The sequence below is a fragment of the Microtus pennsylvanicus genome, chromosome 10, assembly GCF_037038515.1.
Source record: "Microtus pennsylvanicus isolate mMicPen1 chromosome 10, mMicPen1.hap1, whole genome shotgun sequence".
Lineage (NCBI taxonomy): Eukaryota > Metazoa > Chordata > Mammalia > Rodentia > Cricetidae > Microtus > Microtus pennsylvanicus.
In genome coordinates, this window is record NC_134588.1 from 13894980 (window position 1) to 13920176 (window position 25197).

At 50.8% G+C, this 25197-nt stretch overlaps 1 protein-coding gene across 1 annotated transcript in view; it reads right to left on the minus strand.

The window, feature by feature from the left end:
* Positions 1–25197, minus strand: part of Gli2 (GLI family zinc finger 2) — a 284190-nt gene that overhangs the window by 165872 nt on the left and 93121 nt on the right. Inside the window, exon 2 of the mRNA XM_075987716.1 lies at positions 13016–13191. Coding sequence (XP_075843831.1) covers positions 13016–13160 — 145 coding nt within the window. The 5' untranslated portion in view covers positions 13161–13191. The remainder of the gene's footprint in view (positions 1–13015; positions 13192–25197) is intronic.

Genomic DNA, 25197 nt, shown 5'->3' on the forward strand with positions numbered 1-25197 from the left:
GCACCACTACCACCCTGTTTCTAGGGCAAACTAGTGTGGCTACTGGGATTAAAGGTGTGTGTCACCACTGCCCGGTCTACAAGGCTGACTACAGCAGCTGTTTTACTCTCTGAACTTCAGGCAGGCTTTATTTACTAAAATACAAATGAAATATCACTGAATTTCCCCTTTCTAACCCTTTCTCCCATTCACTTCCTACACCAGGCACCCAGACCCTCAGAAGACAAATGGAGGTAAGACTATAAGGGACCTCGGGCTGGCTGCAGCGCAGGACTCTTCAGTGTGTTCTAGACAGTGACTGATGAGTGACCGGCAGTTCACTCCTTTAGAAGAAAGGAAATGAGGCACTTAGGGTTCAGCCACAGGCCCACCCAGGCCAAGGGAAAGGGGGGTGTCAGACAGGCGAGAGGGCTTGGGGTGTCCAGATGAGCAGGCGTGTATCAAAGTCTGTGGCAGGGTGTCTAAAGAGAGAAAAGACCCAGGACAGAACCGTGGACATGATTCCCTGGGACTCTCAGCGGAGGGAGAGTGGGCTGAAGAACACCGGGTAGGGGTACCATGCTGGGCCAGGAATGGCTGATGAAAACATTAAGATGGCAAGCCACTCCACTGTCCCTCAGCGAGTCATCTGGGTGAAAATGGGCACATCCTAAAGGTGTGCAAGGGGTGACAAGGGGCCCATACAGCGACCTGAGAGGCGAGAGTGGGAAGAGCAGAGCAGGAAACCTCAGGGAGGCAGGGGAATATCCAGGACACCCTCTAGGACTGTGGTCCTCAACCTTCCTAAGGCTGCGACCTTTAAATAAAGTTTCTCATTTTGAGGTAACTCCTCCAACCACAAAGTTATTTGTTGCTACTTCATAACTGTAATTTCGCTACTGTTATGAATCATAATGTAAATATTTGTGTTTTCTGATCGTCTTTGGCCCATAGGTTGAGAACCACTGCTCTAGGGGAGCCACTGGAAGGCTCTGTGAAGACCCCAAGGTCCTACTAGGAAGACCCAGGATCGGGAGACTGACAGCCTCCAACTGTCTCCACAGACTCCAGCCTATCCTTAAAGCCAAGTTTGGCCATTTGTCCTGGAAAAGCCCATCAAAACAGCCAAATAAATAGTAAAGAGCCGGAAAAGGAGATTTATCCAATGGGGCTCTACATTGGAAGGAGGGGTAAAATCTGTACCCCAAAAAGCCAAGTTCATTAATATGGAGGGGTTATCTGGATAGCTCTCCCAGGGCAGAGAAACAGAAGACGCTTAGGGAAAGCCGTACAGAGGTAGCAAGCGGCCCATTGAGGGACCGAGGAGAAGGCTCGGTGGTTAAAGGCCTGATGAGCAAGCATGAAGACCTGAGTTCAATTTCCAGAGTCTACATTAAAAAAAAAAATCAGGCATGTTGGCATGCACCCAGAATCCCAGTGCTGGCAAGGTGGAAACAGAAGGAGCCCTGGGGCTCACGGGCTGACCAGCCTAACCAGATGAGTGAGCTCCGGGTTCAGTGAAAGATCCTAGCTCCAAAAAGTGGAGAGGGGCTGAGGGCGACACCCATTGTCAACCTCTTGCTTTCAAATGCACGGCTGCGCACATGCGCCCTCGTGCAACTGTGACCCTGCTAGAGGGATGACAGGCTTGAAGATACAGGCTAGTAACGCACGGGCCCAAAGAACCCAGATCTGCTGCCATGGTAGCTGGGAGTCATAGCAAGCAGAGAGCCGAGCTAGAGATGGGGCAACATGATCCATGCATGCAGGGGTGAAAGGGAAGCAGAAGCAGAATGGTGGGGAGTGCAGCGCTGTCTGCAGCAGCGTTCTCAGCATGCAGGTCACGGGTCGCCGAAGACCACAGAAAACACAAAAATATGTGCATTACCATTCAAAACAGCAGCAAAATTACAGTTAGGAAGTAGCAACAAAAATAACATTATGGTTGGGGGTCACCACAACCCGAGGAACTGTATTAAAGGGTCGCAGCATTAGGGAGGTTGAGAACCTCAGGCTCTGGAGGGCAGTAAGTCAGGCTTACTCTCCAGCCACCCCCAGCTCTGGGACAGGAGGGATGGACGGATGGCAGGTGATTTGCAGCTCCCACTAAGAGGGCTGCTGTGGCTCCATAAAAGGCGGAATGCTTTCATTTCCGGGCTTTTCGGTGTCCGTTTATGAGTAAACATTTCTCGATAAAGACTTACCATCTGCAGAGACCCCTTCATACCCCAAAGGTAAGGGTTGAGACGGCTTGGAAACCACCGTTACTTATCTTTATAACGGCCGCATCGCATGGCCATCTCCCCGTGTATATTTTCTGTGATTGGTTATAAATCAGACTTGTCCCGAGGGCTGGGGTGTCTGGGGTCTCTTTGCATTCTAAAAGGCCCAGCTAGCAAAGGAATGAGTTAGGAAACTGGCTCTTCCAGCAAAGGTGCTTGATTCGTATGTGTGAGGACCTGAGTTCAAAAATCAAGCACCCACTTCACGGTCACCTACAGAATTCATAAGTTTCAATCAAACTATAACACAAAATTATAAAAAAAAAAAAAAAGACCTCATAATGTCTTAAGTAAGTAACAATTTTGTATCGGTTCACACTAATAGCTATCCTGGAATTCTTATGGCCCAACAGGTTGAGGGCTGGGCGTGCTTGGCTCAAATGTTGAGTCTGAAATGGGGGGAGGTGGCAGGTGGCAGGGGACCATACACTGCTAGGATCACAGACCTCCCAATCCCCGGCCCGCCTCCCCGGAACACAACAGCTTCTCCTCACCTCTAAGCAGGGACAGCTGCCTAGAACAGGACGCCACCGCCTGAGAAGGACAGAGGACCAGCTGGCCCCAGCTGGAAATGTATCCGAGAAAGGCCACTAGACAGAGCTTCCATCAGGGCCAGGAGGAAACAGTCTTTTCAATGGGGCTGGAAAACCAGCTTCTTTGGTAGCATTCCTTATTGGGCACTTTGGCCTCAGACACCCTACAACACACACAGACCCCAGGACCTTTGTCAATTACACGTCATAGCCTCCTGTGCATCATGTGTGGACTGCTGCTCACGGCAAAGACTTGGCTTCGCTCACGCTCTCAAACATGTACCAGTGCCATGCGCGGCTCTCTGCGGAACAGCTCTCTCATTACTAATCACAGACGCACAAACAGCAGCACGCAGCGACAGCTGCTGCCCGAGTGACCTGCCACGAGTCGGGAAGATGGCAGGTCCCCAAGGTAGAGAGGGTCCTCAGGGAGCACGCCTATGCCACACTTCATAAACCCCACTCTCCTTATGCCGTTGGCAAAACACCCAAGGAAGGTAAAGTAAGGAATGATGGGAGAGTTTATTCCGGCCCACAGTGCGAGGGTAGAGCCCACGATGGCGGGGAAGGTACAGAAGGAGCATGAGGTGGTTGATCACATTGCATCCAGTGCACGCTGGGGCCCAGGAACTCCATCGAGCGCCCAGAATAGGAATATACACACTAAGGTGGGCTTTCCCACCTCAGCTAACTCAGTACCGACAACGCTTTCACACACAGGTCCAGACATTTGTCCTCTAGATGACCTATCAAGTCGATGATCAAGACAGTGTCCCCACAGCCCTCACACTGGTCTGAGTGTGTGAAGCCTCTTCTAAGAGACAACCAAACAAAGAGGGCAGTGGGGAGGGGACGGCAGGTGACCACTATCCCCCAAGCCTTCCTGCTGTTCTCCAAGGCCATGCTGCAGTAAATAGTGCCCACTTCAAGATAAAGGACAGCCTTGCCTTTCTTTGGGGCTACTGTGAGTTCCTGGGGACAGAGCCCAGTGGCCCTGTTTCCTAGATTCCTCTCCTCCACTTGTTCCGCAGGTATAGGAGCCAAAGACGACTTTTTCCATTCATCCCTCAGTGTGCATTCAAAGTCCACCCAGGGGCTGGAGAGGTGGAGCAGACAGTAAAATGTTGTCTCACAAGCAGGAGTACCCAAGTTCTACACTCAGCAACCGTGTAAAGACTAGGCATAGGCAGCATATGCCTGTAATCCCAGCCCTTGGGAGGCAGAGGCAGGAAGGCTCCGAGGGCTGGATGGTCAACTAGTCTTACTGAGTTACTGAGCGTCAAACTCGGTAAGAAAACACGCCCACAAAACTAACGTGAAAAGCAGGAGAGGAAGACAACTCACGTCAACCCCGGGCTTCCACGCGTGTGTGCACCCTCTACATAAATTCCTATACAAACCTGTAAATGCAGATACACTAATGCATGTGCAGACGCAAACATGCACACACGTACCTAACACACAAACACACACATCACCACAGATGCAAACATACATCACACACATATAAACATATACACACACAAACATGCACATCTACCACATGCATAGAACGAAATAAATGAAAGAATACATAAGTAAATAAATAAGGCCATTATAAATTAAATAAATAAACAAAGACTATTGAGAGCCGTACACTGAACTCAGTTCAGAGCTTGTTCCCTAGGGTTGTGGGGGTCCACTGGCTACTGTCGAGTCTCTGAGCTCTCAAGAAGCAGTTGGACCACTCTTCCAGCTGGGGTTACCCAGCCCAGACACTGCCGCTCCCATCAAGATCCCCTCCTACCCCCCATATGGGAATCATCACCATGCCCTGGGAGTCACCTCCAAGGGGAAACCTCTTGGGTAGAAGCAGGGTCACCCCCATTACCACATCCAGGCCATACCCTGCAAACACATGCAAACCACCTGGGGCACTCACGCACCCATTTAGATGCCAGGCTCGACTTCATTATCCTCCAAATGCTCCCCAGATCAGAGGCAGTGGGACCTGGCCGCAGCATAAAGTAAATTATCCGACCCCTCCCCACCAATGATAAATGGTTCTATTAGCTTTCCAGATTGTTAAAGCCCGATAGAACAGAACGCAGGGCGCGGGCCCATCCATTCTCCTTCTGGCGCACACTGAGTTGTAAATAGGTTATTCTGTGTGTAAATAACACATTAAAACACAGCATTAGCTGTGTCTTTTGATAGGGCGGAAATTGTTCCGAATAAATAATTCCGGACAGGAATGTAAAAGAAGCAAGATTTAATAGAGCATGCCTAGTGCAGCCGTGTTAAACATGACTAAAATGATAAACCTCGGAATATACGAATAGTAAACTGCACGCTGACACCGGAGTAATGAGGCTGTATTTTCACCAAGCTTGAGAAATGCTGAGATTAGTCCTGACAGAACCAAACGTCAGAAAACTGTTCACCACATAAACACTGTCAATTTGGGAAGGTGAGGTCTGGGCTCTATCCTTTTCCAGTACTAATTAATGATATGAGCAGGTGGCCACTGGCATGTCCAGTCTCTGGACCTCAGTTTCCAAATCTGTACAATGAGCAGTTTGACCTGTTCGACCGTGGGAGCTTTCTCTCACTCCGTAACTACAAATGACCTCAAAGCTGCACAACTCTGCGTCCACTTAGCTCCGCAATAAGACACAAGAATGGAGCCTTGGCAGGTGAAGGCTGCCTGGGGAGGAGTCAGCCTTGCTTCAGTAAATAATCCCACCCCTGCTGAAGCATGAAGGATTCATGGAGGGCAGCGGAAGCTGGTGCTGTGAGAGGCCAGGAGAGTAAATGTGCAGCGGCAGCTGAAGTTGGCAAACCCCAGGATGGAAGGGGTCATGGAGAGAAGTTGAGGCTTGCTTGGCACCATGTAGCAGGTTTGAGTTCCCAAAGAGATGCCAGCACTGTGGGATGAGCACCTAAGACAACAGCAGCTTGGGTGGACCAGCCTGAGCCTCTGAGAGCGCTGTGTGTGTGTGGCTGGCCGAGTCAAAAGAGTGGCGCTACCACAGGCCTTTGTGCCCAGAGGATCAGGAGTCCCAGAACTCTGACACCGAGCGTCACACTGTTGGACTCTGACGCTTTGCTTTGATTTTACCGTGACTATGCCTTGGTTCTTCCTTCGTGGAGTTAGAAATAAGTATGAAAATTATTTCTTATTTTACAGGCACTCACACTCATAGTTGAGAGACTTTAAGTGTTTAAAAAGATGTTTGTTTGTTTGTTTTTTTTAAAGAAAACTTGGGTTTTTAAAATATCAACATTTTAGAAAATTGTGGGAGATTTAGGTCTTAGTCTTATAGTATGCTTATATTGTGATATTAGTGATGAGATCTTGGGGATAAGCTTTTGGTTGTGGTTAAGTAAGTGATGTTTGTGTGTCAAACTGATAAGGATGCTGGTTGTCGCTTTGACACACCTAGACAGATCTGGGAAGAGGGCATCTTAACGGAGGAAATGCCTCTGTAAGACTGCGCTGTGAAATAGTGGGTGCGACCTTTCTTGATTAATGAGTGGCACATGCGGGCTCAGCTCACTGCGCGTGGTGTCACTGCGAGACAGGTGCTCCTGGACGGTACAGGAAAGCAGCTGAGAAAGCCACGGGAACAAGACAGTAAACAGCACAATCCCATGACTTCTGCTTCAGTGTCTGTCTGCAGGCTCCTGCCCTGACTTCTATTAGTGATGGAGTCTGACCTGTGGGTTGTAAGATGAAATAAACCCCTTCCTCCCCAGGTTGTCTTTAGTTATGGTGTTTACTACAACACAGAAACCTAAGACAGACAAATACACTGTGTCTCAAACAGCAAATAGCTGAGTATTCAGACTGAAGTCTGGAAGTAGCGAGTGTCTTGACTTTCTTTCTCTACATCTCAGAACTTCATCATAGCAATAGAAACCCTAAGACAAAAGGAAAAGGAAAGAGAGGGAGAGAAGAGGAAGAAGGAAAGAAGGGAGGTAGGGAAGGAGGGAGGGAGGAAGGGAAAGAGGGAGGGAGGGAGGGAGGGAGGGAAGGAGGAAGGAAGGAAGGAAGGAAGGAAGGAAGGAAGGAAGGAAGGAAGGAAGGAAGGAAGGAATTCAGTATAGTCAATGTCTGGGGAACAGAGGCAGAAGCCTCTGAAACTATAATACAAGCAGAACTCTTCCTTATGTTGCTGTGCTCGGTATTTTGGCACAGCAGTGAGTGTAGGAACTAACAGTGCCATGTCCCTCTAATTAATTAATTAAGCTTATAGACAGGTGTGAATAGAATACATCATACCACACCGGACGGAGCTATGCCTGTTCGAGACCCAGCCAGTTTGTTCCAACCAACAGTCATTCCTTTGCAGAGGGAAGAACCTCCATTACTCCTCTTGATACCAAGCACCCCAATACTCCAGAATGTTCAGAACCTTTTCAATATATTTCTGGGGGTCCCCACTCCTTTCCGCTTCCCTGGCAAGCCAGGCTGCTGGGGACAATGGCATTGCACTCCCTGGACAGAGGCTGATGGGAACAAGCTGTTCCGTGCAGCTGGGCCATAAAACCAGCTTCCATGCAGTTTCAACAGCAATCCTGAGCATCACTTAAGTAAGAATAATTGCCCACTTAGTCACACCTGAGCGCATCCTGGCCTGTGTGTGGCCCCGCAGAGAAAGACAGGTGAGCAGAGAGAGCTGGATGCTTGGCAACTTCCCTGCTGTCCACAAGGCCTGGGGGCTGAGGGAACGCAGGACACCATGGGACAGGGCCAGCACCAATGGACTCTAGACAGCCTGGAGCTCAGGCTAGCAGCTGTCCACTACAGCCCACCTGGCACACAGCTGGAACAATGGTGTCACTCGGACAATTGTTGGTGAAATGGCTGTTGTGCTGGGGAGGGGGGACAGTAGTGACAAAAGCACAGCAATGACAGTGTTAGCCTATGCAGGCATCCAAGAGGCCTTTGAGCATGGATGAGTTGGAGGGTGTCACACAGATCCCTAAGTGTGGTAAGATGGGCAACTGGGAGCCCTGGGCAGATGCAGAGAAATCCCGGAGCCTGCTAGGCTGGGAATAGAGCTCAGTTGGTGCCTAGTATGGATCAAGCTCTGGTTCCATCCCTAGTACCATAAAAATAAGGCATAAAGCAGGGACACGCCTGCAATTCCAGTGCTAGGGAGGTGGGGGCAGGAAGATCAGAGCCACCCTCAGCTACAGAGCTAAGGTCGAGCTAGCCCGAACCATATAAGTAAATAGACAGACAGACAGACAATGGATGGATGGATAGATAGATAGATAGATAGATAGATAGATAGATAGATAGATAGATAGATAGATAGATAGATAGGCAGGCAGGCCATCTGATAGACATGAGAGAGGTCATCTGGTATCATCAGCATTCCAGTACAGAAGAGAAGCCTCACACACACACTCCAAGCCAACCTATCTCAAAGATGCTTTCCAGAAAGCCACCCAGGCGAGTGAACAGGGCAAAGGGGTGGTTGGTATGGGAAGGTGGCAGAGTCTTCAGGAACATCAGAACCTAGAGCCAGTCAGGGCATAAGCCAGATAAACTGGTCCAGGCTGGCCTCAAACTGGTATGAACTTGAACTTCTCACTGTCCCGACCACATCTGGATTACAGACGACGTGGGCTACCATTCCAGGTGTGTGCAGTGCTGGGACTAGAACCAGACTTCCTGCATGCTAGGCATGCACTCTACCAGATCGGTTATACCCCAGCCGCTCTCTCCTCGGGGAAACTGCACTGAGAGACTGGAGAGGTCTATTGGAAGCACCCAAGAAGTTCAGACCCTGAATCCACTTCTTCACGGTAGTGCTCTTAGCTTGAGCCACCTTGGGACTGGTGCACTACTCAGGATACAGTGATGAAGACTGCGCCAGAGGCAGGAGGCCTGCTTACAGGGCCTGTCTACGCTGCTCTGGTCCCCAGGCAAGGGTGACCAATGGAAGGAACACTTTTAGGTCAGGCCGAGTCAGCAGACTCAGTCAGGAACTCTGAGAAGAACAGGAGTAGTGAACACAGAACATATCCCTCGGGCCTCACACAAACTAACCGGCCCTCTATTAAGATTTTCCCATGTCTAACTCAGACATCACCCATCAGTACTGCAGAGCAGCTACCACTGTTACACCTATTTCACAGATGAGAAAACTGAGGTCAAGAGACCACAGCATTCTAGCTTTACTATATGGGCACCGCTGTAAGTACCCTGCACTGCCATGAAGCACCACGGGACAGGTATGAATCATTAGCAGCTCTTCTAGGAGAGGTCACTGACTCACACAAAAAAGGACTTCCCCTTTCCCCTGGGAAGCCAGGATATAGGAGTCTCAGACATTAAGAGTGTCTCAGGGCTGGGGTGCTTCTTGGTGATATTAAGCAAGCCTAAAATAAGAAGCCCTAGGTTCCACACTCAATGGGAGGGAGAAGGGAGAGGAAAAGAACAGGAAGAAGGGAGACAGGAAGGGGACGAGGGGATGGGAGGGAGAAAGGAAGGAAGAGGGAGAGGAGGAAAAAGAATAACCTGAGGGGCACAGACAGGGAGGGAAATGAAAATGAGTGTATCAGAGTTCCCCAGAAGCTTGGTTTAAACTGGGCCTGCCGTGCTGACCCCATAGACGCTCGGTTTTGTAGGTCTAGGGTGGGACCCACAAGAATGAGCATTTCCAGGGCCTTGGAAACAGCTCAGTGTAGACTGAGAACTTCGCATGCAAGAGCCTAGCAGTTCATTCCCAGAACCAAGGAAAAGGGGGGAGACACTTCCAATTCCAAGCGGGTGCTGAGGCTGTGGGCGAGGACGGACTGCAATGGCTGGCTACCTGGCTTTGTCCCAGAGTAAACATCACTGTCATTAGCCCCAGGGTTCCTGAAACTGGACTGGGTGCTTGATTTCAGCTCCAAGTTACAAGTCTGTCCCCGAGGCTTCTAGAATGGTCCAGTCCCATGGAAGCACACAAAGCAGTTCAGAAATATTTTTGGAAAAGAATCCGTGGCAGACGAGGAAAATACGACAGCGTTTGGACAGATTCGGTGGAAAGCAACGAGAAACATCTGACTTAAATTGCTTTGCAAATTACACCATTTTAAAAATTAGAGGGTGGGGGGACCCTGGGCCAAAATGTATTTTTAAAGATTTATGGCCTCCAGAGTGTTAGCTCAACAGCTGAAGAGCCTGTGAAAGAGCCACCCAGTGAGGCTTCTGCCTGGGCTCCTGGGAAGCCTCCCGCCCATCCTGCAGCCAGCCTTTCCCAGGCTGAGTGCAGTGCAACCTGGCTTGCCTGACTGACCCACCCACCAGGCCCTGCTCTGCTTATGAAAAGTTGTGTGTGCGTGTGTGCTTGTGTGCGTGCTTGCGTGTCCAGTCCTACCCTCACAGTCTAAAGAAATTATCTAAAAGTGAGCGGAGCTCAGCTCTCTGTATCTGAGGGCTCACACCTTGCAGATATAATATCCTGAAGATATTGAAAATATTTGGAGAACATGTATAGATTTTTTCCTAATAATGACATAGAACCCAGAACTTTCCATGTGTGACGCCCAGAATCCAAGATGCATCCAGCATCTCCATATAGTCACTGAAAGGGCGTAGGACCAGGTCCTTCAGGTGAACTGCCCATGTCTGAAGGCAGAACCAATCTATCCTAGCCCTCCTCAGATGTGTAGGAGCCAGGATATGCTGGGCCCATGGAAACCATTCCTTCCTGCCAGATGGTTCTATATCCTGATGCGAACCATGTAAGCAAGGTCTCATACAAACAACTGTCTGCACATTCTGGGAATCGGCTCTGCCACCTTCCCGCCCTGTCTGTCTTACATCAGGATGTCTAGAAACAACACAGCAAAAGGGGCCTTCAGGGATCAGTGACAGGCTCCCTAGATGTATATTGCGCACCTGCAGGCTCATCACCTGAAGCCCAGCATGCATCTGCAGCTACATATACACACTTGCAGCCCCTAGACACCATTAGGCATGCACCTGCAGCTCAGCATGGACCTGCAGTAAAACATACACACTAGCAGCCTAGCATGCCCCTGCAGCCCCATTATTATATATACATCTTCAGTCCAGGAGACACGGTGGCCCCACACAGACCTCCAGTATATCCTGTACCTGAAGCCCTCAACACACGCACAACCACGTCTTCAGCTCAGCGCCTGTGCCCTGTGTATTCTCATCACTGACACACACAGGAGCATATGGTCGCAGGTTGAGAACCAAACTCCTCAGAGGCTAGGCAAAAGTGGCTGGCTCCCAGCAGCCCCCCTCCACGGCCCCGCTCTTACGGATCATACATTTCCTTATTTACCATTTACGTTTGAAGATATCCCCTGACCACCCTTCCACTGGGTCCCACATTGAAACTTAGTACCTCTGTTCTGTCACAGAGAATTCAAGCAAGAGTGGGCTCTTGAAATACTTTTAAGCTTTAATTATATGTATTTATTTAACGGGACACATGCATACAGCGGTGCATACGTGGGGGTCAGAGGGCAACCTGCAGGAGTTGGCTCTCACCTTCCACCATGTGGGTCCTGGGGATGAGATTTGGGTTGGCAGGGTTAGCAGTCAGCACTTTTACCCAGAAAGGCATCTTGCCACCCTGATCCTGAAATCTTAAGGACTGCAGTTAACATCTGTGGGGTCCCCTTATGACAAAGAAAGCCAAGTCCCAGGAGTGTTCTTTGGGTTTTATCACTGGGCTTCCCTACCCCTTCCCTTTAACCCACCTTTAGTTAAGACAGATTCCACTGTATCTCCTGCTCCCATGCAGGCACGGCCACCCTACCCAGACTCCAGCACACCCTTCCAGTCAAACAGTTCGGGGAGCAGGTACAGCATGCTTCAACGGAGCCAGTATCCCCGTGGCTCCTCAGTGCATGTGCCTGGACTGAGACTTACAAGCCACCTGTTCCTGTGCACCAAATGCGTGCCCCGCTGACCTCATCAGTCAAGCTTCCCTAGGAAGGGTACTAAGAGGGCACAGAGTGGACAGTGAGGGGCTGGCGCTCCTCTGGAGTGTCTGTGCTCCATACTCTGCCCCCTTTCCCTGTAGAAAACCCTGCAAGCGTTTGCCGTCACTGGCCTCAGTGACAGCTAGGTCTGATGCCACAGGGGCTCTCTCCCCACAATTATGTCCTAATTACTGTCTAATTACTGCCTAAGTCTGCCATCCATTGGTATGCCAGGGCAGGGAACGAAGGGCTCTGCTAGCTTGAGAGAGGACGGCCAATTCAGGGCGGATCTCTCAGGACAAGAGGGAGCAACGGGAAGCTAGCTCCTAGAACTCTTCAAGAATGGGGCAGGGAGAAAATCCGAGGAACTGTCGCTGGCTGGGTAGGCTAACCCAGGAGATGAAAGCAACAAGGCCAGGTCTCTACTCCACTGAGTTAGTCCTTAGAGGCCTAACTCAAGGGCAGCTCCATTTTACTGAGTTCTGGTCCCAGCAGCTACACCCAGCACAATCCAGGGACTGTAACTGCAGCATTGACTCAGACCTGGAGAGAAACAAAGGCCGCCCTACCCCTGAACAAGGCCCCTCATGTATTTGACCCCTTCGAGAAAGCATCAGGGCACAACTAAATGGGTTTGAATAAAAAGGAAAAGACAAAAAAATCTCAGTTTCTCCAGTCTGAGGCAGAATGGCTGTGTGGCCTCCAGAAGGACAGTCCGGTGTCAAGGGGCGGGCGGCCTCACCTTCCCGCCAAACTCCCCGACTGGGACGCTGGCACAGACCGTGGAAACCGGAGAACATCTCTCTCGGGGACAGTGAGATGAGAGAGTGCGGCTCGTGGAGTCCCTTCTGTGGTAATTAAGTTGGCCAGAAATCCACCTAAGATAGTAAATTCCATACCTGACCCTCTAATTACAGCCAGCAGGCATTGGCAGACAATTACTTTCTGAAATAGTCCTCGGCGGGCAAGAAGCTCTCAGGATACATCTACCGGGTGCCAGCTGAACACACCCCAGGGTGGCCAACCAGCTGCCCAGAATGACTCCCCTCCCTTCCTCCTCCCCCTGCTCTGGCCCAGCCACTGAGTCTGGGATAGCCAGTTCTCTAAAGAAAGCTGCAAGTGACCTTCCTGGGGACCGGGATTCCCGGGGCAGGGGCGCTGCCCTCCATAAACCCAGCATGCCTCCCAGATGATAGGGGCCAGCACACTCATTAAATCCTAATGACCTCATGAAAAACACTCCTGCTGTTCTCCAAGCGTGCAAAACAGAAAGTATACCTCCTTGGGCGGCTACAGCTGCCGCAGCTGCGGCCACTGCTAGGGGACAGGCCTTTTTCCCTGGATCCGGGAAACTGCTGTCCTCCAAGAGTCCACTCTTGGCTTCTTTCTTCTCCACTGCAGGGGCTGGGACAGATGTCTCCATCTCAGCGGCTCATACTCGTGTGTGGCAGACCCTGGAGGAAATGACAAAGACCGTCAGCCATAACATCGCACCCAAACCCAGTCAGAAAATGCCAACCGGGGCCACACCACAAGGCCCATGGCAGCCAAGTTCACACCCAGGGTCTCCACACCAGGAGAAAGAACTTAGTTCATTTTTGACATGTTCATCCTGAGAATCGACCGGTCTGCTCACTGAATGGACACAGGGACCACAGCACAGCATTTTCATTTTTTTTTAACCTGGATTTAAAAAAAAAATCCCAGCAATGATGAGTAGCCAGGAGCAGGGGACTGCCTGGCTTGGAAAATGGAAGAGAGAGCCTGAAGTCTAGGAAGAAGCAGACTACAACCTTTTCCAAAAATGGCCCAGATCTCCTAGCTTCTCCCCCTCCTTCACTGGTGGATTCATTGGAGCAGGTCTCCAGTCTGGTCCTCTGCCACCTAGAAGCCCTGGGGGGACAGTCACCCCAAGAAAATACCCATCAGGTATGAGCACTGAAGTTTCAGAACTTCAGCACGCAGGCTGTGGCGCCAGAATCTGAGTAAAAGGAACAGCTGTCCACACAGAATCAGCTGGGATTCAGGTGTCCCAGGGAAGCGGGGGGGGGGGGGGGGGGGGGGAGGAGTGGACAGAACAGCCCAGGCAGGACCCACAAGGTCCCTGCCTCACCCTACAAGTCTACAAGTCAACTCTTTCCCTCCCCTTACCTCGGCCACAGGAGAGGAAAGCAGCGGACAGAGCCAAGACATCATAATTCAGAATTAGTGAGATTAGCTCAATTTCTGAGTAAACACCAGGCACTCTGGGCCCAAGCAGATATTTTCACTCCCCAGGGGCAGTAAGTCTGCTGCACCTGCGTTGTCATCCCTGCCCTCCCCACCCCAACCCACCACTGCCTCCTGGGAATGGAAGGGAGGAGTCTGTGCTTGGCTTCCCAGATGGTGGCTGGGGGCTGGACTAGGTGGGCTGATTCCCACAGGCTGCTAATGCTTCTTCACAGGAGGGTCTGAGAGCCACAGGACACCCCAGGGGAGGAGAGTCAACCTCCACTTTCTTTGATAGCTGTAGATATGCAGGCACATTCCACAGGAATCTGTGACACCAAGGGGAACCTGGGCCGGGGCTGCTGAGGATCCCCTTTCCATGAACGATTGCACCCAGGTCTCCGGACCTATGGGGCTTTGCTTTCCCAGGCTTTCCACGGGGTCTCTCATCCATACATGACCGGAGAACCCACAAAGAAAACACAAGTGTTCGTGTTTGTGTGTATTCACATATGCTGAGGGTGGGGTTCATGTGGAGGCCACAGGTCAAAACTGGATGTTTTCTTCAATCACTTTCTATGGTTTATTGTTGCTGATTTTGAGACAAGGTCTCTCACTGAAGCTGGTGAGTGAGCCCCAGAGATCTTCTTTCTGGTTTCAGAATACAGAGGTGAGCTTCTGAGCCTAGATGGGAAACTCAGGCGCTTGCCACGGTTTACCAGCTATACCATCTCCCCATTCTCCAACCGTCTTTCAAAGTTTTTTGAGTATAGGACTTAGCAGAACATGCCTGTAAATCCAGGCATGGAGCCCGAGCGTGGAAATAAGAGGGCCAAGTATTCATGGCAGGCCCGGGACACATGCAAATACCTACCCCACCTCAGAAAAACAGAACAGACAAGAAAAGTATATAAAGGTTCTGTCTGGCAAGCAGGAGCAGGCCCGTGAGCAGGGCGCTCGGCCGTCACAGTCAGGCTCCAAGTGATTCCTAAGCTAAACTGGAAACAAGACTTTATTAACTAAATATTAGGGCCAAAAAAATGGATCAGTGGGTATCAAGTCTGCCATGAAGCCTGAGGACCTGAGCTTCATATCCAGGACCCACGCGGTCATAAGAGAGAACAGACTCCATCAAGGAAACGGTGTCTCCTTTAGGAATGAATGGAGTGATAGATAAGTCACGGGAGCTGTGGACCTGTGACCAGCATCCTCCTTGTCATGGAACATCAGCTCTCCTTGGCTTAGAACCCACACCTCCAACCCCACACTTGGAGGGCAGTAAGGAAGTTCGACTATTACCATATCACAAGCGTGGTGCCTTTGGCCCTGCAGCTACGCACTTGATGTAACTTGTGTCTTTCAAGAGCCAGGATTTCCATCCCTTCATTTACAGCATGCTAACGAATGAGAATCACACCAGGTGCAAAGAGGACCGTGGCACAGGACAGGTTAAGGAGCCTCCCAGGACTGGCACGAAAACACCAATAATTGGAGCAGAATGGAGAACTCACCCTAAAGCCTGGAATCCTGGAGACCTCCCACCACCTGGCTGCTTTGAAGTCCTTTGGAGAGTGAGTCACACATGAGCACTTCCTGGGGTGATATCAACCTCCAGGAGGAAGGCAGGACCTCATCTCCCAGCCAGCACAGCCACCGCAGGCCCTGGCTAACCACATCCCTTCTGATCTCGGGCAGGCAGCATGCATGCCCAGACTCACATGCATGAAGCGCATGGGAATGCATGCACACAGGTGATCACACAACACATGCAACACATACTGCACCATTTAGGTGCACAGATGTTTGCTGTGCACAAACATACAGTCATACATACATACACGTACATTCACTCATAGTTTAATAACACTAGCAGCGCAAATGCATATGCCCACCACATGTATGTTTTCACAAGGAGTTACATGCACATGTAACACATATACATGCAAAGACACATGCAGATCCAACCATGCAAATATACACACAAGAGCTAATAAATGCCCACCCTGTCTTGGCTGCAGGCATTTTTTTATATTATATATTTAGTGTGTGTACACACACATGCACATTTGTAGAGGCCAGAGGTCAACTCTGACCATGTGAGCTCCAGGAACTGAACACGGGTCATCAGGCTCGGTGGCAAGTGAGAGCCATCTCATTGCCTTCTCTGTTTCTTTCTCAAGTAGTTCAGGTGGGCCAGGAACTCACTAAGCAACCCAGGATGACCTTGAACTTCTGATCCTCCCCTTTCTCCACCTCCCAAGTGCACCATCACGCCTCACTGGTGCAGTGTGGGGGACCAGACCTAGGGCTTTGTGCATGCATGCCCAGCCATACCTGCTTTTAATATGAAATGATATAAGCCATGAACACTGCAGGAGTACGAGGGAGCAATGCAGCATAGTGAGGTTAAAAAAAAAAAAAAAAAAAAAAAAACAGTGTCAAGACTGGCAGCCCAGAGCACCTGGCTCTGGAGAAGGCGGATGTTCCAGAAGCCAAAGCACCCCTGTGGTACTCCTGGGTATCACTTCTACGTCGCACCCCTGGGCCCAAGCTTTGCCCCAACGCAGGTTACAGAATGACGCTGCATTAGCCAAGCAGGAATCACCCCCGAGGCAATGCACCTGCCCCTTTCTAGCCCCTAGAATGTCTTCCTCCTAGAACAAAAGCTCCTGGATTTGTAAGGCCTCTGGGCTAGTGAGCTGGTGTTTGGAAACGTGGTAATTAACCCTAATTCACTGACTGGCTGGGCAGGAGTTGGGCCTCAAGGGCCGGATGATAAGCAAAGACCTTCTTCAGGAGATGAGATGAGATGAATATCAGAAGGGCTGCCCAGAGGCTATGGGTAGGACTTCTGGCTCAGGCTTGAGAAAGCATCCCAAACACTGCTGTTTCTACTCAGGTTTATTCCCTGGGATTCTGTGTTGACATTCCTGTGTTTTCTTATGCTGACCACTCACTCTCTCAGTTCTACTAATACCGTAGAAATCAAGACCCAGAACCCTACACTAAGGGTAGCTAATCCATGGTCCCATAGGAACCCAAGATAGCAGGTGATGCTGTTGCACGAAGGACACTGACTGTGGACACCAGAGAAGAAGCCTCCATTTGGACAAAAGCCAACTTCTGCCCCAAGTCTCCATTTCCCCATCTGTAAAATAGGGACAAAGGGCCTTCCTCTCCAGCTGGGCAAGCAGAGTCCCCACAGGAACAGGAAAGGGACCCTTTCCAACCTTGGACAGCAGAGCTCCACCATGGCCCCTTCTGGTGATAGAGCTGCCTCAGTCTCCGCTGGATGTGGAGAACACAGTGGAGAATACAGCGCGGCAGCATAGAGTCATGGTAGATCCCAATCCCCCACCCTCACCGGTCCTCCCTGTGGACTTGATGCCCAGAGGGCCACAGTCTTTCCCTGGCATCCCTTCTAGCAGAGGATCAGACCACACTCTGCAGGCCTCGCCGGAAGTCGGGCTTATGGCAGTGCTGGGTGTTTCTGAAGCCGAAAGGGGAAACAAGGCTGACCTCTGCCCTGGGGAGAGAAAAAGACTGCTTAGGACCCTCCTCAGAGGGGAAGCAGGCTGCAAAGATGCCAGGACCAGGCAGGACGCCTTCACCTGAAGACAAGCTAAGCAGCAAGCACCTCAGGACTTCGCTCCTACGAGAACTGAGCAGCCAGCAGGTCTCAGCTTCAACGACCCACTGACCATCCTTTAAAGTGCTGGGTTGAGGGCAGCACCAGGATCTCATGTTGGGAGAGAAATAGCATCGACTCATAATGTCTGCCATGGAAGATGCGGTAGTTATCCAGTAATGTCTGTCACTGACACTAGAGTAATAAGGGAAACCCAGTTTACAAAAGAATGCTTACCTTCCCTTAATCCTAACTTGAGAGCAAGGCTTCACTGTGAATAGTACTGATTCGTGTCTGCGGAGCATCTGCTGTTCCGGGGCACATGGCAATCCTCATGATGGACAAAAAGGTGACTTAATCGATTAAAAGGCAAGGGGTTTGCCTTGCAGGGTGGTACACGCCTTTAAACCCAGCACTTGGGAGGCAGAGGCAGGTGGATCTCTGTGAATTAGGGACCAGTCTGGTCTACATAGTAAATTCCAGATGGACAGAGTTATATAGAGAGAGACCCTATCTTTAAAAAAAAAAAAAACAATAAAAAAGCAAAGGGCTTTGAACCATTAAAAACAGTTTTCTTCAGTGAAACCTAAGGAATTACCGGTATTCTAGAGCCAGGGACAAGCAACTGGGCTCTACACACTCTTAAAGGAACAGAACTCAAACCACAGCATCTTAACAAAAAAACCTAGGCCCTCATTCAAAGTGGGCGGGGATGGAGGCTGGGCAGCTTGGGGAATATGCTCAGACCCAGGTCAAGTCTTACTTCTAACTCTTTGGCCCAAGTGATCTCAATTCTCAAGGGTTTCCTTTGAGAACGGGCTGAACCATCCAGGCAGTAGTTCTGAGCTAGCTACAGGGAGAGGTACTACCTTTGTTACCAGCCGCCTTGTCCCTCCCAGGGTGTGCAGAGAACCAGGCTTGGTTCCTGACTGAGCCTCCTTCCTAACGACTAAAGGGCTTCTAACCAGGTTTACAGTAGCAGACGTGAATTCCCTCTTGCAGACCAGGCCTGGGATGGACAATCAATCCCAAGGCCCAATTCCTCTTGGCCTTCCCCCTCCAGCACTACAGCCAGGTGTTGACAAGGGCCAGCCATCTCTCCTGGCCCCTCCCCCAGTGGCTTAAAGCAAAAGGAACATCACAGAGCATCTGATTTACAGCGCAGCCAATCGTCAGCCACATCATCTCCCAGCCCGGACTGGCAGGGTGAGGGCCACTTCCAATTCCCAGGCCCAATGTGAGACAGGCCAGCTGGGGCCCCAGAGAGTATTAGGTGGAAAAAGGAATTGGGCTCATGGCAGGATGCAGACAGGATCCAAGCCACCTGAGTTGTGAGTGAACCAGCTACTATACAGGGAAGGGAGGGTCCCACCAGCAAGTCTTCCAGGCCTGAGGTCACAGGGAGGGGGTAGGACAGGGTTGGGAGAGCACTGGCTGCAGGTGTGGGGTGGGGCTCTGCCCCTCAAGGCTAGAGAGACCCAAGCTCTGCCGGTGTGTGGCCCTGGCATCTTCAGGAGCGGCTGCTGCTCTGACTTGCCAAGCTGGAGGCCTCCCCACACCCGACAGGCACCACCAGTGTGAGTGCCTCGGCACAGGGATGGCCTCTGCCAGGCTTAGGGCTCTGCTTTCCTTGAGTGCTCCACCAACTGTCAGACAGCCCTCTCCTGCCAAGTGAAACATCTTTTTAGTGTAATGAAATGGGCAGGATCTGACTGGCTGGGATCTCTCTCCATGGGGCAGAACCCATGAGCCGAAGGCCAGCTTGCCAGGCGGTTCCAGGTGAGCCTGGGCCCTGTCCAATCCAGACCTCCCTGCCCGGTCATCCTCCAGCATGCTCAGGATGTCACAGGCCTCACACTCAGTCCTCCCTCTCAGCATCCACAGGTCACATCCCAAGTCAGCTAGTCAGGAACCCACTGCCTGGCGTTCTGGTGCTAGCTTCAGCCCATGGCTCAGCTACAGCCTGGCACCCACCTGCCCAAGAGGGCAAGGAAAGAAAGTTCTACCTGCTTCAAGACTCGGAATGACACAAGATTCTGGGTTCTACTGTATAGCCCCTGCAGCTATGTCAGGCATTCAGTCCCAGCTTGAGTAGGGAAAGGCATAAAATGGCAGACCAGTACTGGTTCCTAAGGGGAAAAAGGCTGGCGGCTAGGTGGAGAGGCCTTGGGAGGAACAGACTGTTAATAAACAATGTCAAGGATGAGCAGGTCAGACCAGCAAAGAATTACAGAGGAGAGCAAAGCATGACCTCTCCAGCCTGCCTATCTAGCCTCTGCGCTCATACACCTCTCCGGACACCTCCTACCCAGGCTGGAAGTTCTCACTGGATTCCTCGTACCCAGGGCCTTAAGTCCCAGCCACTACCACACGACTTGGCACCAAGGTGGCATCTAATAAATGGATCCCACGTCAGGGTATCAGTGTGATACCATAGTGACAGAAACAGGGACTGAAGGGAAAAAAAAGCTACATCAAGATTAGCATAGGAAGACTTGTGAGGTGACTCGGGGTAGAGGCACTTGCCGCTAAGCTGATGACTCGAGTTTGACACCTGAGACTCAGATGATAGAGACAAAGGACTCCTGAAAGTTATCTGTTCACTTCTACAAATGCACCGCTCGTGCGCACACAACACACACTATATGTAATAATAAAACGATTAACATATGAAGGAATATGGGCGGCAAGGAACAACTGGCAGTCCTTCCATATCTGGGCTTCGCATGGCAAATGGAGCATGCTCAAGAAAAGACATCGCTAATGCCAGGCAGTGGTGGTGAGCACCTTTTCTCCCAGAACTCAAGAGGGCAAAGGCAGGCAGATCTCTGGGCTCCAGGCCAGCCAGGGCTACATAGTGAGACCCTTGCTACACAAATGTGAGAGAAACAGGTGTTATACATGATCTGTAAGCAATTACAGATCTGTGGCCTGCCTCTTTGGGACTCCCCTCCCGGCTCAAAGTGCTCTCTCTCTCTCTCTCTCTCTCTCTCTCTCTCTCTCTCTCTCTCTCTCTCGGTTTTTCGAGACAGGGTTTCTCTGTAGCTTTGGATCCTGTCCTGGAACTCACTCTGTAAACCAGGCTGGCCTCAAACTCACAGAGACTTCTGCCTCCCGAGTGCTGAGATTAAAGGCATGCACTACCACTGCCCAACTGCTTTCTCTTTCTTAATAAACTATATCTAACAAGTGTCTCTGGGGCCAATTCTTTGTCAGGAGACACAGGTGCCTTGAAGCCTTGGGTGGCCTGGGAAGACGATCCACACCTACAGTTCCATCAGGTCTCTGAAACTGAGTCATCTCTTAGACTGTCCAAGGCCATGTCCCCAAATAGCTACCTCAAAGCCAGTGAGTGCTAACAATTACTAAATGGATCCTTCACAGGAAAATGCTGCCTAGCTGGCTACTCCGAACCTCAGAAAGTGCTGGGCAGACCTCAGCGGCTAAAACAGAAACACAGGCTCCCTACCTAAAATTCTACAATGCTAGTCACTCATGTGAAGCTGTTCGGTATTTAAGAATAGTAAATGGCCCTGGGATGGAACCAGCCCTTACGTGGATTTCATATAAAAAGTTCAGTTTTCTATGTAGAAAAGACTCATGGACGGCCTCGCGCTCGCCATGGGCTCCGATGCCACCCACACCCTCCTATAAATGGTTGGTCCCCTGCCTTTTCCTGTACTTCTCAGCAAAAATGAGCGGCTCTGTCGCAGCCACTCTCTGTTGTCTCCCCTGGAAAACTCTCGGGGCACACTCAGTCACGCACCTCTGTTTGATGGGCCTTCTAGAGACTTCCAGAGGTGAACTAAGAGAGCTCGTTTAAGCCGATCACGTGCTCGGAGTCCTCACTGGACTCTGGGCTCTGAGACAGGTGGGGAGACAGGCTCCCTGACCAGGAATGTGCCGGAGAGACACTCACGGGATGGCGTGGCCTGTAAACAAAGCCGGGTACCTCTGTTTCAGATAGAGTCCTCTACACCGGAAAGAAGTCACAGATGGGACAAGGGGTCATGGGCCTGTCACCTACAGTCGTCACTGGGAAGCAGGATTCCCAACCCAAGGTAGAGCAGACAGATGGAGACTGTGAGCTCTACGGTGGGATTACACACAGAAGAGGGGACCCAGGCCTCTTCCCTCAAGGGCTCTGTGTGAAAGCTTCCCCCTTTAGTCTCCCACCAATGGGACTCATTCTGCTAAGGTGGCTTTCCAGGCATGGGAAACCCATATGATTCTGGAGAACACAAAAGAGCCACAGTCAGGGGCTGGGGGTGGCTCAACCAGTAAAGCTCTTGCCTTCCAAATGTAAGGACCTGAGTTCAATCCCCAAAATCCACTGTAAAGACAACCAGGCATGGAGGTATACAGGAGAATACTCAGAGCGGGCTGGCCAAGCAGCTTGGCCAAATCTAGGAGCTCCGTGCCACCGAGAGACCCTTTCACAAAAACAAGGTAGAGATGTCCCCAGTAACAATACCAGAGAAGGTCCTCTCTGTCCCTGAAACACACATGCTCATATGTGGGCCCATGTGGATCCATAATCAGATACACAAGAAAGTCAGCATTGAAAAGATCGCCCTCCCCATGGCCAAGGCCAAGTGTAAGAGGCAGAAAGTATGGTACCCAAGGCGGGGAGATCTGTATACGGTCACATCCACAGTGACGGGCACCACCTGGCCTTTAACTTTTCACTTCCACTTCCTTGCCTGGAAGAGCTCTCCCCAGTAAGCTGTCTCTGTTTCAACCACTACCCATGCATCCCGGGTCCAATTCCTTGTGTAGGGCACAAGAGGCAGGAAAGTCTGGCAGATGCCCTTTGGACCCTGATCTACACCTGTAACAATGCTAGTGACAGGACCCGGAGGAGAGACGGTGGGCAGGGCCCAGGCAGTGAGAAGAGGGCTAAGTCTAGTGTGGATGCTGAAGGTCCTGTGGGGTGGGCCCGGAGAGATGGCTCAGTTGTTAAGAGAACTTGCTGTTCTTGCAGGGGACCTGGGTTCCATTCCCAGTACCCATGACAGGAGACTTAAACTTCCTCTTCTGGTCTCCAAGGGAATGTGGGACACAGGCATACACTCAGGCCGAAGATCCTGGTAGCCACAGCAGGACACTAAACAAGCGATGACGTAATCAAATGTAGTTGACACAGCGTGGGCCCGCACTGTCTTACAACAGCTGCTCCTGGGGCTTTACACACCCACCCAGTACCTTCTTCCTCTAGCTAGCCAAGCAGATTCCTGGCCTCAGTTTCTAAACCCTGGGAAGAATTAGATGTGATGGAGGGAAACGTCTCACCCGAGAAGGACAATCAGAAAAGCTAACGGGAGGCCTGGGCCGGGGAAGGGTATCCTCCTCCTGGGACAGGAGGTACAGCTATCTGGGGCCAGGCAGATGAAGGGCCTGGCCTTTGCTTTGCCACTCATAAGGTGGGTGCTGGAAAGAGATCTGACTCTACAAGCTGCTGCACCTTTTTTATTTGCTTGTTTTTAAAGGCATGCAAGGTTTTATGGGTAAGTAGGGAGGCTCCTCAAAAATGGGTGGGCCTTCAAACTGCTGTTCCTTTCCCCGCCTTCTCCTCACACTTCTGTCTTTTTCTCATTCCCTTCTATCTTCCCCTCCCTCCTTCCTGCTTTTTATCCATTGCAGACACAGAACTTCCCTGGAGAATTTCTGAGGAGGTCACTGTGTGTTCAACAGGAAGGAGAGAGGAGCCATGCAAGCTAGGGTCAACTATTGCACACACCTTCTTGGCTCCACATGTATTCAGAGTCACTTTCCGGCATCAAAACTGTGTGTGTGTGCGTGCGCGCGCTCCTACCTACTCACATTATGCTTCCCTTTCCAAAAAGAACCACCAAGTAAGAGCTGAGGGACCCATGCCTTCTGGAAACTGAGAGGCCAGTAGCCTGACCAGTTGCTCTTACCAAGAGCCAACCTGCAGGGAGCCCACATTCCTTTACCATGAGTGATGTCTATGCTGCAGAGGATGAACAAGCTGCTTTCTTTCCCGTTTACATAAACATAAACACCAATGACACACATACACAGACATGCATGAGCACGCACCATGCATGAGCAAGCGCGCGCGCGCGCACACACACACACACACACACACACAAGCTGATGAGCCTAGAGAGTTCCAACCTCCTCCTCCTCCTCCTCCCTAGATTTGAAGAAGAAAGCAGACCTGGGGCAGCCAGTCCTGACAGAGGCACAGCAATTAGGAGCAGGCTTGGGAGTCCAGGCTGCCTCAGCCAGGTTAACTTTGGCTCCACTTTTGATCTGCTGTGTGCCCTAGGGCAAGCTTTTTTTTCTTCCTTTCCCCCACCTCCTTCTGAGAAAGGATCCTCAAATTTGCTGTGTAGCCAAGGAAGACCTTGAACTTCTGATCCTCCTGCCTCCACTTCCAGAGTGCTGGGATAACAAGCACGCACTACCACATCCAGTTTAAGTCATAAAAATGAAAAAAAAAATGAAATCTATGCCCTGGCAATACTGAAGCATAAATGGGCAGTCCGTGTATGGCGGATGGGCAGTCTGTATATGGCGGATGGGCAGTCTGTATATGGCGGATGGGCAGTCTGTATATGGCGGATGGGCAGTCTGTATATGGCGGATGGGCAGTCTGTATATGGCGGATGGGCAGTCTGTATATGGCGGATGGGCAGTCTGTATATGGCAGATGGGCAGTCTGTATATGGCGGATGGGCAGTCTGTATATGGCGGATGGGCAGTCTGTATATGGCGGATGGGCAGTCTGTATATGGTGGATGGCAGGCAGTCTGTATATGGCTGTTCTGTTGGTCTAAGTTGATAAGGACAACTGACCAGGTCTCTTCCTCAAGAGGGGACCAGATCTCATTACAGATGATTGTGAGGCACCATGTAGTTGCTGAGAATTAAACTCAGGACCTTTGGAAGAGAGGCAGTACTCTTAACCACTGAGCCAACTCTACAGTCCCCCAAAACCTAGGGCTTCTAGCATGCTAAGCAAACACTCCAACAACTTTGCTACGAATACAGCCCCAGCCCAAGTTGTTAACACATCCTTAACCCAAGCTAGGGATTAGTGTGGCTGAGCTGCCCTTTCTAAAGAGTACCGTGGACAATGGATATGGTGTGCCGAGTAGAGAAAGCCCTCAGTGAATGCCACCTGAGACTATTATTCAACCACGAGGGTCCATAACCTCTTGTAGGTAAGGAAAAAAGAAGACGCAGCAGACACAGACCCCCCTGGCAATGGCCGCCACATCTCAGCTTCACACTGAGACACACCTATCCCTTCTCCATGAATCAGGGGAAACAGGAACAAGCTGCAAATGAAGCGGCCCCACTGTCTAGCCTTTGCAATATTCATATATTAGAGGCTATGGATGTGGCTCAGTTAACAGAGTGCTCCTCTAGCATGCACAAAGCCCCAAATTCAATCCCCAGCATGCGTAAACCAGACATGATGCACATGCCTGTGACCCTAGGGTGGGGAGGTCGAGGCAGATGGACCTGTAGATCAAGGTCATCTTCAGCTATATAGTGAATTTGAGGCCAGCCTGGGTTACATGAGACTCTTCCAAAATAATATAAAAGAATGAGAGGCAATGACAACCACTGGTCTCTCCAAACTTTGAGA